The sequence below is a fragment of the Dermacentor silvarum genome, chromosome 4 (assembly GCF_013339745.2).
Source record: "Dermacentor silvarum isolate Dsil-2018 chromosome 4, BIME_Dsil_1.4, whole genome shotgun sequence".
NCBI classification, from domain to species: domain Eukaryota; kingdom Metazoa; phylum Arthropoda; class Arachnida; order Ixodida; family Ixodidae; genus Dermacentor; species Dermacentor silvarum.
The window spans coordinates 85,559,471-85,574,208 of NC_051157.2; the positions used below are offsets into that span (position 1 = coordinate 85,559,471).

The window sequence follows — 14,738 nt, forward strand, 5'->3', positions numbered from 1 at the left end:
CCATCGTTCTCACGTCACTTCAATGACCTTGCCAAAGGCTACCAGCGCTGTCTTTACATCTTCGTTTTCCACCCAGTACAGCAACCAATGAAGCCGAAGGCGTACCTGTTGGTCTTGAGGGTCGACGACTACGCAGCGACGCCCTTTCACGTTGAGTTCTTTCAATGCCAGCAGTTTTTTTCGCCGCCTCGTCATTCGAGAAGGTGACCGCCCAACATGATGATCTTGTAGGCGCCAAGGGCCCCGACTTCCGGTCGCAATCCAGTCGGGACGAGCACGTCTCGGAAATCTTCGACCCTGTAGGGCCTTGCTCGCACGTCGCCATGTAAAACACGGTGTTCTTTACAACACCTCCCTTGGGCTGAGGTGGCAAAATAAACTGATAGCTCGCTTCCTCGTTATCGATAAGCCTGTTACCGCGGCTGGTGGCCGCAAAAGCTGCTCCTTCGGAGCCCATGATTCACACGTCCGCACAGCTCGGCTGCCGGAAGCAGAATCTCTCGGCCATGACTGTAAGTACGAAAGGCGCTTTCCCTCCGCTGCTCAGATTCCTGATTATGGCGAAACAAAAGAAAAACAATGCACGTAGTCGACAGGTTTCGAACCTGCGCGGGTACAACCCAATAGATTTCAAGTCTATCGCCTTAACCACTCCGCCACGACTGCAAGTACGAAAGGCGCTTTCCCTCCGCGGCTCAGATTCGTGATTATGGCGAAACAAAAACAATGCACGCAGTCGGCAGGATTCGAACCTGCGTGGGTACAACCCAATAGATTTCAAGTCTATCGCCTTAACCACTCGGCCACGACTGCTTCTTTTTCTTTATTGCCTGGTTTGGACAAATACAAAAGCAAGAACAATCGCTACACAGATGCTAAAAATGCTGACAGACCGTCTGCCAGCACAATGGGCTAAAAACATTTTATAGCAACAAGTTTGTCAAGGAAGGAATACCAATCAGGTTTCGCGGTTTGCACTTGATACAGATCTCTGACATATTGAATGCTTTCAATGAAGTATTCCCGCGCTGGTCTCGTATTTACATCCGCGTTCAGCACGTCGATCCGCGTCTTGTACACACTATGGAGAACCAATGCCATGAGCATATCGTAGGGCACACCCCCTACGTTTACGACAGGCAAAAAGCGGATGCCACAGGCAGGTCTTTCTGCAGGGTCCTTTGAAGGATGTCCCAGAGAAAAACTGCACAACTGCAGTCCAGGAACATGTGCTCAATTGTCTCTGGTTTTCTGCAGATGTAACAATTTACTGACCCTGCGACATATATACCCTTTTCGTGTAACCAAGGTTTCGTAGAGAGTGTGCCACTATGCAGTTTAAAGAAGAAAGTTTTTACAGATGGTCGTACGGCATGCGTTTCACTCTCTTTAAGACATCATTTCCTGGTCCGAGTTCATACACAGAGCGGTACAATGGTACAGGCAACATTGTGTCGACAAGATCTTTGTACAACCGTTTTCTTGTGACATCATGTAGATAGTCCAATGAAAAGCATACTATCAATATATTAAATGCTGCAACAACTTCACGCATGTAGCCCTAAAGTATAACTTGTCCCCCTGCGTACGATGAAACGATAAAACCGGGCATGTGACTTTGTAGCCGAATTTGCAACATTTCTCGAAGAAAAACAATCGCTCTGATCTCGTAGATACATGAATTTTGCCACGATTTGCCGCAAGAACAATGCGCCAGCCCAAGCCCTCCACTTCCTACTGAACGGAACAAGTTCGTGCGACTTGTTCTTTCCCATACCGAGCCCCAAACAAAAACAGCCAGCACTCGGTGCAGCTTTTGAACAGAAAGACGTGACATTGGCGAAGCTTGAAGCACATACCACACTTTTGCAGCAAGGAAGACGTTACAGACAGTTTCACGTGTAAATATAGAAAAATTGTGCCAACCCCATTTTGTTGTCTTAGCACGTAGTTTTTCCGTTTCATCCGTCCAGTATTCCTCATTTTCTCGGTAATGGTGGAGCGGCACGCCGAGATACTGGCCAGGGGTTACCGTCCACTGCACCTTTTCGTACACAGATGGTGTGGTTTCCCAACTTCCGTGCCAAAAGCCTAAACTTTTGCTCCAGTTAACACTACTACCGGTGTACTCACAAAAGGAAGTTACGTCATGAAGTGCTTCCGCAACGCTTCGCTTGTCTTCGCAAAACAGAGCAATATCATCGGCGTACGCAAGCACTTTAACTTCCGCATGCATCAATCGAAAACCATGCACATTTTCATTGTTGATAATCTTCTGTCAAAAACTTTCTAAATAAATGGAAAATAATAGGCTACTTGCCGGGCATCCTTGTTTGATGTCAGAACTTACAATAATGCTTTCAGTGAGGTGTTTATTGATGACTACCCTGGTAGAAGAACTCGTATAAGCCATTTTGATGCCTTCAAAAATAACAGAGCCAAGGTTCACATATTCAATAATACAAAAAAGAACATCATATGTGACACGATCAAACGCTTTTTCTAAATCTGTTTGCAGCATTGCTACTTTCCTGTCAAAAACATCGCAGCACTCTAGGACACTTCTAGCAACATAAATGTTTGTCGTTATAGTTCGACCTCTTATGCCACAAGTTTGATGTGGTCCAACCAAACCTTTAATAGCACTTTGCAGTCGCTTTGCCAATATTTTCATTAAAATTTTATAATCGACGTTTGCTAAGGTAATTGGTCTGTATGATGCGACTGACAACTGTTTCGTTGGGTCGTTCGTCTTTGGAATTAATACAACATACGACCGACAAAAAAGATACAGGCAAATGTTTTTCCTTGTATGCTTCGGCAAAAACGGGGTACAAAATTATTGCAACTTGACTCTTGAAAGCTTTGTAGAATGTCGCACTTAATCCACTAGGTCCAGGTGACTTACCAAGACTCATCTCATCTATTGCGTGTTCTATTTCTCCTACAGAGATCAGTGTTTCTAATGTTGCTTTTCTGTCATCGTCTACTTTAGCCATGAGGGGTAAAAAGTGATTTTTAAATCATTTTCCAACTCGTTTAGTGCATCCTATCAGCTCGCGGAAATGCTCAACGAATGCTCGTTCAATTTCTGTCTTGTCGTTGGTCACAAAGTTTTGATACCTTATCGACTTAATTTCATTTTGCATAGCATATCTTTTCTCGTCGGCCAGCGCGCGCTTGGTAGGCATTTCGCCGCAACAGAGTCTTTCAGTGCGTGCCCTTATTATAGCACCTCGATACTTCTCGGCGTCTAAGCGCTCTAACTTTCCTTTCACATCTTTAATATCTTTGCTGCGGAAACCAGGCTGTACGCACACTTGACACAATAAAAGTCTGCCTTTGCAGTTCTTTTTCTTTCTTCGTTTCATCATGCCGCTTCTCTGTTGCTTTTTCTATTGCAATGATTTTTATCTTTTCCTTGAAACGCTCCCAAAGATGAATGATGCTATCAGATGTATTTTCAAGGACTTCATCTAAATTCCTTTTTGCCGCTTCAACGAACAGTTTATCATCTAGAAGTTTGTCGCTGAACTTCCACAATTCCCAGTTAAAATTTTCCTTCACTTTGTTCCTATTGTAAACGTGACCAAGCTGTGATCACTGAATGAGACGTGTTTCACAGCGTAGTCACGGCACAGTGGAACTAGCTTGGCTGTTACGTAGGCTCTGTCCAGCCTGGCGTGACTGCTACGTTGGTAATGCGTATACGTCGTGACATTGGACAAAACGTTACCGATATCTTCGAATTCGTGTTCACTAACTGCATAGTTTAAAACCATAGCACTGTAATCACGTAAAGGCTGCTGTCTCGCCCTATCTTCAGGAGCACATACGCAATTAAAATCCCCAAGGAAAATAATTATTTTGTCACAGGAAAGATACGTAGCAAGACTTTCAAAAAATATTTTCTGGTCTTTCTCTATATTGGGAGCATAAACACAAATAACTCGCCAGCTCGCGTTACAAAATAAATAATCGCAGACGATGAGCCTCCCCGTGTCATCAACATGCACGCTTTGTTCTTGTATGCCTACAGACTTCCTCAAAAGAAGTAGGCATCCACCGGACCTACCCATGGCGTGGGAAACGCATTCATTGTAACGAGGGCGGAAAACTGAAACCATGCGGTCCGTCTGCTCTTCTGTCTCAACTTTGGTCTCCTGTATAGCGGCAATATCAACATCGCTTTCAAGAAGCAGGCGACTCAGCTGACATTGCCGCCTTCTGGATGCGAATCCTCTCACGTTAAGTGTTGCAACAGGTATAGGGTTCTGTAGTTTGTTAGCCATTTTTTACTTTTTGTTAAAAGGAGCCGATGAACATCATGACACGAAAACTACGAGCGAGTCAAGTGTACATAACAAGAGCGACCCATCACTTACAATTCTCGTTAGAGGATCTACTCGCATGCTGACGCTCTCTACCGTCCATGGAATTCAACCACGCACTTCCATTCTCCGTTGCCACAATGTCACCATGACCACGCACGTGAAACACTGCACTTCTAGGGCGGCTTGGCCGCCGAGCGCGGGTCGTCCAGTATGGACGGCCGCGGCTTGAAAGAGGGTCTGCGGGTCCCCGATGATTTGGAAGGTGGCTCTTCACCACAGACTTTACCGTCTATGGTTTTTTCACCGTCGTTGGTCTGGTCTCGCGGTCGCTTTCCTGCCTGGGTGCTAGTGGCGCTATCAGCATCTGCTATGCTCTCCTCTGGCACGAACCCAGGTGTCGCATCATCGTTGGGCGTATGGTGTACGTCCTCCGAAGTGGTTGCCTTGTCGCTTGTTTCTTCTTGCGCCGCTACCTGGGAGGCGGAGACGACTTTCGCTTCTGCGTCCTGTTTACTGACCACAGAAGACCCTGGCGCTGCCACCAGTAGGTCACCTTCGGCTTTAGTGGCGTCTTCTGCGTCCGCCTCGTCCATTAGATGCTCAGCTGGATGTTCGCAGGCATCAATACTGGTGACGTTGGCATATGTCGGCGTGCACTCCTTCTCGTCATGACCGAACTTGCGGCAGACATTGCACCGAGGAACTCGACATTCTCGCCGAATATGGCCCTTGCCACGGCAGCGAAGGCACAGTGGCGGTCTCCCGGCCATAACGACTAGCGCCTGCTCACATTCTACACTCACTTGATGAGGCAATTCGTCTCGCTTGACTCCCGCTTTCAGCCTGAGGGTTACAAGCCGCGTTGTCGAACCTCTATCAGTCACGCCATGCACCCACTAATGCTCCCTGCTGACGTCCGTTACTTGTCCGTAAGGTGCAAAAGCACGCCTGAACTCTTCGTCCGGTACGTTATGAAGAAGCCAGTGGACTTTCATTCGCACGTCTTGGTTGGCGGGGTCAATCACGACGCACCTGCAGTCTTTGACCTTCAGCTCACCCACGTCGATTACTTTTTTGACAGCCTTCTCGTTCTTGAAAGTAACAGCCCACACGTGGCTCATCCGATACACCCCAAGGCAACAACCTAAGGGAGCAACATCAGACTGGCCAACGCATCGCGGAAATCTTCCATTCGGTAGGGGCGGGCCCGAATGTCGGCGTGCAGAAACACGGTGTTTGGACAAATTTTCCTGTTGGCAAGGTTGGCAGAATCATCTCGTAGTCCTTTTCCTGTTGTTCCGTTGCAAAAGCCTGTTTCCGCGGCGAGTCATTGCCGCAAGAGCCGCTCCGTTGGAGCCCATGAAAAACACGACCGTTCACTTCAGTGACCGGAAGTGGAAAATCTCGGCCACGACTGCAAGAATAAAAGGAGCTTTCTCTCCGCTGCTCAGATTCCTCATTATGGCGAAACAAAAGAAAAACAATGCACGCAGTCGGCAGGATTCGAACCTGCGCGGGTACAACCCAATAGATTTCAAGTCTATCGCCTTAACCACTCGGCCACGACTGCAACAAAAGGATCTTTCTCTCCGCTGCTCAGATTACTGATTATGGCGAACAAAAGAAAAACAATGCACGCAGTCGGCAGGATTCGAACCTGCGCGGGTACAACCCAATAGATTTCAAGTCTATCGCCTTAACCACTCGGCCACGACTGCATTTTTTTTTCTTTATTGCCGTCGTCGACGTACAAAATCAAATGTTACAAATGATAAAACGTGCCAGCCACACTTTGGCCAACACAGCACTAAAATCTTTTCAGTGACACCAGTTCATCCAATACAGACATCCATTGTGGTGGATCAGGCAGTACTTTGTATGCGTCTCTCACGTAAACAACACTCTCAATGAAGTGTTCTCGCACCGGTTTCACAACGATGTCTGCATGTTCAAATTGCATGCGAGTTTTCCACATCGCGTGGAGGCCCAGGACCATAATGAGGTCATACGGTACTTCCTCTGAGGTATCTATTGGCAAGAAGCGTATTCCATATGGGTCCAGGGGTAACTGCTTCTTCAGCGTTCTCTGCAGAACGTCCCAGTGAAAGATCGGGTACCAGCAATCTAGGAAAACATGTTCTATTGTTTCTGGTTTTTTACATAAAAAGCAGTCCGTTGTCCAGGGGATGAAAATACCCTTGCTATGAAGCCAGGTCTTAACGGGAAGTGTGTTTGTATGTAATTTGAAAAAGAAAGACTTAGTTGATGGCCTTACTGGCATTTTCTTGACTCTTTTTAGAACGTCCTGTCCGGGGCCTCCACGGTGTGGCGAACGGTACAAAGGTACAGGTAGCATCGTCTCCACAAGATCTCTGTACAATTGTTTTTTTGTAACGATGGACAGATACTGCTGCGAAAAACGCACATTCAACATCCTATGCGCCAGCACCACTTCACGCAGGTACCCAGTCACGGTTCCCGGCATGTTCTGAGCCGACGAAACAACAAATCCTGGAAGAAGTCTACTCAGCCGTACTTGAATTAGTGTTCGAAGAAAGGGATCATTTTGATCCCGCAGAAACACAAAGCGTGACACAATTTGTCGCGAAAACAAGTGAACCAGACCAAGCCCACCTTTCTTGACCGGGAAAAACAAATTTGTTCGACTCGTCCTCTCCCAGGTAGAGGCCCAAATGAAAGTGGCGAAAATTCGGTGAATTTTTTGTACGCTTACCCGCGCAGCACACAACACATTCATAACATACCATATCTTGGAAACTAAAAAAAGGTTGCAAACAGTGGCTCTAGAAAACATTGACAATTGCTTGCCTCTCCAACCGTCAGCCTTTTCCTTTGCTGTCGAAACTTGGTCGAGCCAGTACTGTTCGGGCTCACGGTAACTTCCGAGAGGCACCCCCAGGTACTGTGTAGGTAACTTTGACCAATTCATTCGAGATAAGGTCTCCGGCTTGTCTTCCCAACTCCCATGCCAGAAGCCATAACTTTTATCCCAGTTTATCTGGGCTCCAGTTGAATTGCAAAACTTTTCGACAACAGCAGTTGCCTCTATAATGCTCGCTTTATCAGTGCAGAAAATCGCGATGTCGTCTGCATACGCCAATATTTTAACGTGTGCTGCCTGTAGTCGATAGCCTGTTATGCGTTCGTTGTTTTTAATGGCCAAGCAGAGTGGCTCGAGATAAGCAGCAAACAGAAGGGGCGAAAGCGGGCATCCTTGACGCACCGACGAGAGCACACGAAAGCTATCTGTGAGCTCCCCATTAACAATAATTCGCGTTGAGCAGTTCTTGTACGCCATCGTGACACCTTCCGTTATCACACTGCCAACATTCGTGTGTTCAAGTATGTATAGTAGAGCCTTGTGCGAGACGAGGTCGAAGGCTTTTGCCAAATCGATCTGCATCATCGCGACGTAATCGCCAATCGCATCGCTACACTCTAGCACACTTCGAGCCACGTGTACATTTGTTGTAATACTGCGCCCCTTAATGCCACAAGTCTGGTGCGGCCCTACCACTGTTTTGATGACACTTTGCAGTCGTTTTGCTAAAACTTTCGTGAATATTTTATAGTCAACGTTGGCTAGAGTTATCGGGCGATATGAGCCAGGCAACAAGCGTTTCTTTTCATCATCACTCTTCGGGATTAGCACAATATGCGAGGTTGTGAAGGACAAGGGCAATCTTTTTCGGTCATACGCTTCGCTGATAACTAGATGGAGGACATGAGCCAGCGCTGACTTAAACGTTTTATAGAAAATAGCCCCTAAGCCATCAGGCCCAGGTGCTTTACCGGGCGCCAACTCGTCTATTGCGCACTCTATCTCACTCAGGGTAATGGGATGTTCTAGCCGTGCCTTAACTTCTTCATCGAGCTTTGGCATCAATGAAAGGAATTCCGTCTGGTAGCCATCTTTAGGTTCACGTGGTTGACCTAAGAAGGCTTTGAAGTGATCGACGATCCCTTGTTTGATGTCGTTTTTGTCGGACGTGATGTCATTGCCTTTAGCTAGCTGGCGGATTTCCTTCCGACATGCGTACCTTTTCTCGTCTGAGAGAGCTCGTTTTGTTCCCACTACACCACAAGCACAGCTGTCAGCGTTAATGTCGAAGGACTCTTAATAGAACAAATAATTAAGGAACAGAAAAAAAGAGGCGCCGTGTGCCTGCCAGGGATTGAACCTGGGACCTTCCGCGTGTTAGGCGGATGTGATAACCACTACACCACAAGCACAGCTGTCCGCGGGGATGTCGAAAGAGATTCGTATCGAGTCCCTACGGCACTGATGCCTTACTTTGCATGACCGGTTGTGGCGTTCTGAGCAGCGATCATTGTTACGTGCCCCGTATTACAAAGGATGTATCGGAGTCCTTTCGTCTTATGAAAATCGATATTTCCTCTTAGAAGCAGGCTTTCTTTTCAGAATCCCGTAATTTTTGCTGGGTATGAATTCTTTATGCCCTATAGAACTGATCACAGTCTTGTGACAAATGGCCTCGTGCGGATAGAATAGATAAATAAAATATCCAGTACCTGCAGTTCTGGCTGGCTAACACTCCCAGGGTTAATTCTAATTGTAAAAACATAAATACCCCACAAAGTGGATGGGAAAACGATTCCGCAGTAGCTCAATGGTGAGAGCATCACACGCGTAATGTGAACACGTGGGTTCGTTCCCCACCTGCGGACAGTTGTTTTTTCATCCATTTTCATTAATTTATCATTTCTTTAATTCAATTAGTAATTACAAGTAATTTCCCCTATGTTGTCCTTGGTGTCATTGTTTGTTGGCTTCTTATGATATGATAATAATAATCGGGCCCCTCAGGTTCCCTTCCTTACGGTTCACCTGTAGGACACTGGGATACAATATGAATAACTGTCGTGCAACACCTTCGACCACTTGCTTATAACGAATCTTTTGAAAAGTCCGTGGCTAACGGACGCTCTTAAAGCTTTGCCCTAACATCACTCATAAAATTTTCCCTGTCCCTTCGAATGTAAACTTTCTGGCACCTTAAGTTTTTTCAGTACATAAAGCGAACTAATTCTTACCCGATGATTAAAATACACTTGCAAAGTTCTGGAACGTTTGCATAGGTAATTTTAACAAAGTATCTTTTGTATACAGATATACGATCGCGCAAATAGTTCACTAGAATTCCTACCTGCTGAATACGTTCTGTGTAACCCACCTACCTTACGGAAAAAGCAGACTAAAGCAGTGTGACAAGTCTGCCGTCGATTTATTTTAATGTAGCTTAGTTCACTTTGTCTTACTTTAGAACAATGGAGCTTCACTTCGACGCCACTGTCATAAATGAGTGCCAAATCGAGTATAGGAGTCAGCTTCTTCAATGCTCCTCCCCAGTCCCCCCCCCCCCCTTTTTTTTCCCCGTTTTTGCAGAAAATAACTCGTTCGAGATCTCCATATTTTGCGTTCAGGTTATACATAGCAAGTTTGCGACGGGATTTAGTTAGTGACGTTGCCGACAAGCAGTAAAATTAGACCATCTGTCCTCGTGGTGAGTCATGCGCGGCTATCAGAAAATCCTGCACTGGGTGACTGAACTGGTGTCGCAGGTCGAAACAATATTTGTGCCACCTCCAGGAAACTTTTTATAGGCAGGCACACCACAAGCGATGTGAGGGCATATGCACTAATTTTTCTCTGAAGAGCTGATTGTCGGCGACAATCGCTCATACGCTTATGCTCTGCGACTGAAATACATAGTGACCAGCAATTCAATGGCGTTAAAGAAAAGCTGACAAGCAGCAAGTAGACACGCTTGGAGGCACGCTTTGGGAACGAAATGTTTTTGCCTACTATAAGTTCAGGAATGGAGCGTCGTCACAGCGTTACTATCAGCCACTCCTGGATTCTTCAAAGCTGTGTTGTTCAGGAGGGACAGAAGTGCGTACCTGCTCACAAAAGACCACCCACACTTCCTGTAAGAGCGCCAGTAAAGACAGGTGCATGTACTAGCTGACTAATCACATGAATTTTAATCAGCATTGCGTTATTATTGCGATAGCAATTATATGGACACTTCCACCGGATTTCTGCCGTCGGCGTCGCCGTCGTCTTGAGGTTCTGTATAGATAAAATCTTCGCCGCGCGCCGTATGCCCGAGCGGAAGCGTGCGGGGACGCACGCTGTCACGGAGAGCGAACGCACTCAATCTTCCACGCGCAAGCAAGGAAGCGGGAAGCGAGCGCCGGAGGGAGCGGGGGGGGGGGGGGGGGGGCGCATTTCTACTCTGCCAACAACCGCGCTCGTCGCTCGCTCACACCGTCTCTTATCTCCACACGGCTCTGACCTTTATGCGCTGTGCATTCGCCGCTCAGTTTCCGTTGAAGCGATAGACCGCACGTACCTTCGCCCGCTGCGGCGTATATGCGCTTGCTGCCAGAGTTTTGACAGTCGTTGTCTGCAGTCACTTCAGTGTGATCTATTCATGTTTGTTTGTGCGCGCTCACACCACAGTAAGTAATAGTCGGGCCACATTTTCCAACGCACGCTACACATGCAATGCTGCCCGGATCGGCAGGGCAGCGCTACAGGTGTGTCCCTTCGCACGCGCTGCCCACGGGAAGCGCTTCTCATCAACACCACCATTTCACACGCGCCTTCTCGTGGTCATCGAGTCTCTCTTCATGTCGGTCTACTTACGCCGCAGCACACCTGCTTACTTAATCAGCTCATGTTTACTACAATTCATATTGCTACCAAAGCCGCTCACCTTACTTCGTATGACATTGCTGTGTTGCTGTCGCATTCATTGCTTCGCCCTTAGGGCGAAACTGTGACATTTTTGTATAGGTATTGACAAGAATCACTATTTTGATTTTTCAGCTATGGTTTTGGCTTATGCCGGCGCTTCTGAAGCGTGACCTCATCGGCAGTCTGTCTCCGTGACTACTGTGTCAACCGCATCACCGACGCACTTAGCTCGTGTCTTCGCAGGAAGTGCAATTCTTGTTCAGGCCTGCAAATACAGCATTGGTTGGTGCACCGATAAGCCCAGCCAGTCGCCACTGTTATGCGTTCCTTAACCTGTCCACATGACGTGAATGCGTTGACGTTAACCATTACTCGTTACAATGCCAGGAATCAAGACATCAGCACGAGGTTTTTTTACACGAAGAGAAAGGATGTGCGCCACAAGCTAACATTACGGATATAGTATTCACGAATGCCAATGCTTCTTCAAGAAGAGGTGCCTCATTGGATTCATACTTATGAGGGACTAGAAACCTTACATACGGAGGAACTACGTTGGGTGGTTCGGCTGAGGTGGTGTGAGCACTATGGAGAGGTGATCCCCAATCCACTTGAACCAATCCGTTTCTCTTGGCCGTCTTCCCTTGCCTCATCTTTTGCATTCTCCCTTGTGTCTTATCGATCCGCAGTGTATAGTTTGCACTTCTGTGGCGAGATACATTCTATTGTGTCATTGGAAGTGAAAGGCCCCAGTCATTCGATTTTCTTCAACCGAAAGGCTGCATTGCGTTGACACAAAATGAATACAAAAAGATACGGCACTGTTGCGTGTGACTGGTCTGGTACTCCCACTGTGGCAAATACCGCACGAGACCCTGTAAAACCACGGTAGAGGAACACCATTGGATGAGAAAAACAGCATCCGTGCATTTGACAGCCCTTGTAAGTCATGGCGCGAAATCATAATGTCGAACTTTAAGGCTCCCTAGTGTTAACCAGCAACTCTCACATTCATTCGGGTGCCGCACTGGCGGTGAAATTGTCACCAATTTTTACACCAGGTAATATCCACTCATAGCTCACTCTCCTCTTCCATCAGTCAATGAAGGCACATATGTCCTGGTACATCATTTCATATGGCTAACGATAACACATAAGCTATGGCGATCATGACGGTGCAGGTGGCCACAACCTCGATGGCTCCAGTGGCAGCTCTGCGCAGGCGCGTGTCCTCTGGCGCCGTGAGGGGAGTAAGAACGGAGGCAACACGATTAGGAAAATCGAGAATGGCCTCGCGAGCACCTTCCCACGAGTTGGGCCCCTCGAGGCGGAACTGGTAAGGCAGGCAGGGCCCGAACACACACCGCCGGAACAGCAGTGGGTCTGTGATCGCCAAACGGCTCAGGTTGGGCTTCACTCCGAGCAGACTTGCCAGTTCATCCATGTACGCGATCCAGTGAACCTGCGGGGGCAGATCAGAGCACAGGATGCGAAAGCAGGAAGGATAGATACATTTGACTAGTGTTGCTATTTAGGCTTTTTGGTGATCTGTTAGAGAAAAAAAAGCGCAGCGCGTCGCGGAAAAGGATAAACTAAGAAGTAGCTAAACACACCGTACATGTAAAAAAAAGTGACTGGAACTAGTTCAAAGTGTTTCTGCTCTTAACTGGGCTCACTGGTAGCATTATCGGCATCAGAACGAAAAAGCTGAACACTTCCGTGGACTGGGCACGCCGCCTGGAATTCAGTTTTCTAGCATGTACTAATATATGCGAACAACAAAGTGTTGCACTAGGTTGTTATGCAGGCTTCGAGCACAAAATATTCGGAAAATGTTTTGTGCGGAACCCGCGCCCCCGTAAGGTATGAACATCGACCGTACATTTTGAGCAAGAGCGTCTCTGGAAAAATAGAGCACGGGGACATCAGACACCGAGGAAAGCATTCGTACGTGTCCGCCTATATTTGTGCCTCGTTGTCCATTGGCTTCATTCACCCTTATAGTAGAGCCGACACAGTGCGCAAATTCTTGCATAAGTTCAGTTAGTACGGCACCAAAACTTCTCGCCACTGTAGCGTTAAACATGTCTGAACAACAAACGTGCATGCTCGGAAGCCTTGGGACCCATTCTTGAGAGGCGTTCTTTCTGATGTCTTAGGTCAATTTTACTCTTTTTCCGAATGCTCTGAGGAAGCGTAGAAGTCGCACAATCAAGACAGAGAGAGAGAGAAAGAGAGGATTTATTCGGAGGAAGGCAGAGAGGTTGGCTTGAGCTACATACTTGTCACGGCGTCGAACATCACTGTGAAACGCACGAGAACGTGCTCACCGTAAGTTTCGCGAAGAGATTGCGCCACGAACGGCTTTCTTCTCAACAAATACCTAATACAGGCAGCTATAAGCCGTTCCCAGAAACCTAACCACCAAGTGGCGTCGAAGAAAATTACAGAACATAAAGCCTATTGAATGTGGTAGTTGCTGCCGCCTTGCTGCTCTCTTCTCTTGCGGCAATGGTAAAGGGCATACGCTCTGTAACAACTCATTCGTCCTTTTTTCGCGCACACAGCCGCAGCTAATATCGTACAGAGGGCCAAACCTCTGCCTGTATCATTTCGCAGTCAAGCAAGTGCAGCCAAAAGAAGGGTTTCCTATTGAAGCCGCGAAGTGAGACTTCTTTGCTCCCCACGTACCTGCGCGGCGTAGCGTGCGCTGTCGATTTCTAAAGCGGACGCCCTGCATGCCGCCTCTTTCCTCTGTCTCTCGGCGTCAGGCAGTGGTAGCTTGCCGGCCAGCACGCGGGCCACATAGCGAGCTTGCATCTCGGCAATGGGCCAGAACCCACCGATGGGCTCCACCAGACCCACGAACGCAACGCTCGGTTCCCCCACGGGGAAGATGAACTTGTAGAGCTCGACGCGCTCCTCGCGCACGTAGGGGGCTACCTCGGGTGGCAGGAACGGGTAGTGCTTGGAGTACCCCGTCGCTACGATGACGTCGTCGATGACCGCGCGCGAGCCGTCGGAGAACTCGGCGTAATCCGGGCCCAGCCGAGTCACGTTACCTCGAATCTGTGCCCGAAAGAAAATATACCGATCGTCAATCTATCGAACAGAGTGACGGGCGCCATGAAATAAGACAACAGATTAGTGAGGAGTTGTATAGATAAAAACGCACAATGTTTTATCACGTACGTCGTGAACGAAAAAGCTGGAGCAGTAAAATTAGAGGCATTCTTCCCGCTCTTTTTTGTCAAAGTAAAAGAAGTTCCAGCGTTCAGCTTTAGCAAGTGGTTGAGTCGTTCAGTCTAGGCATTTTGCACAGAAAAAATTAATCGATCAATACACTCTAAACCGAGCGCTCTGTAGTATAATGCAGCCGGATGTGTAGTTTGGACCACGACCTTATTACACTCAGTCACTCTTAAACCCCAATGCGTACGTCATTATCAGCTGCCTCTGCATCAACCCCTGTGTGCTGACTATCCAGTGAACATAATTCGTGCTTACAGAACCATCTCTATTTTGTGAGTACTAGACCGAAGTGTTTCATTGCGATAGCAATTATATGGTCCCTCCAGGTGCATTTCTGCCGTAGGCGTCGTCGTCGCCGTCGGCATGAGGTTTCGTATGAAGTCAAAGGACGATAAAATTGTCGCCGC

At 47.6% G+C, this 14,738-nt stretch overlaps 1 protein-coding gene and 5 non-coding genes across 6 annotated transcripts in view; all 6 read right to left on the reverse strand.

Moving 5' to 3' along the window:
• Positions 1-584: 584 nt before the first annotated feature.
• Trnas-uga (transfer RNA serine (anticodon UGA)) lies at positions 585-666 on the reverse strand. The gene has a single exon. It is a non-coding gene; the product is annotated as a tRNA-Ser (tRNA).
• A 65-nt stretch (positions 667-731) lies between these two features.
• On the reverse strand, positions 732-813 carry Trnas-uga (transfer RNA serine (anticodon UGA)). Its single transcript has one exon. It is a non-coding gene; the product is annotated as a tRNA-Ser (tRNA).
• Positions 814-5,822: 5,009 nt separating this feature from the next.
• Positions 5,823-5,904, reverse strand: Trnas-uga (transfer RNA serine (anticodon UGA)). The gene has a single exon. It is a non-coding gene; the product is annotated as a tRNA-Ser (tRNA).
• Positions 5,905-5,970: 66 nt separating this feature from the next.
• On the reverse strand, positions 5,971-6,052 carry Trnas-uga (transfer RNA serine (anticodon UGA)). Its single transcript has one exon. It is a non-coding gene; the product is annotated as a tRNA-Ser (tRNA).
• A 2,463-nt stretch (positions 6,053-8,515) lies between these two features.
• On the reverse strand, positions 8,516-8,588 carry Trnav-aac (transfer RNA valine (anticodon AAC)). The gene has a single exon. It is a non-coding gene; the product is annotated as a tRNA-Val (tRNA).
• Positions 8,589-10,933: 2,345 nt separating this feature from the next.
• LOC119450343 (uncharacterized) overlaps positions 10,934-14,738 on the reverse strand; it is a 53,595-nt gene continuing 49,790 nt past the window's right edge. Inside the window, exons 10-11 of the mRNA XM_037713776.2 lie at positions 13,771-14,148; positions 10,934-12,541 (exon numbers count right to left, since the gene is read on the reverse strand). Of these exons, the coding sequence (XP_037569704.2) occupies positions 12,212-12,541; positions 13,771-14,148 (708 nt within the window). The 3' untranslated portion in view covers positions 10,934-12,211. The remainder of the gene's footprint in view (positions 12,542-13,770; positions 14,149-14,738) is intronic.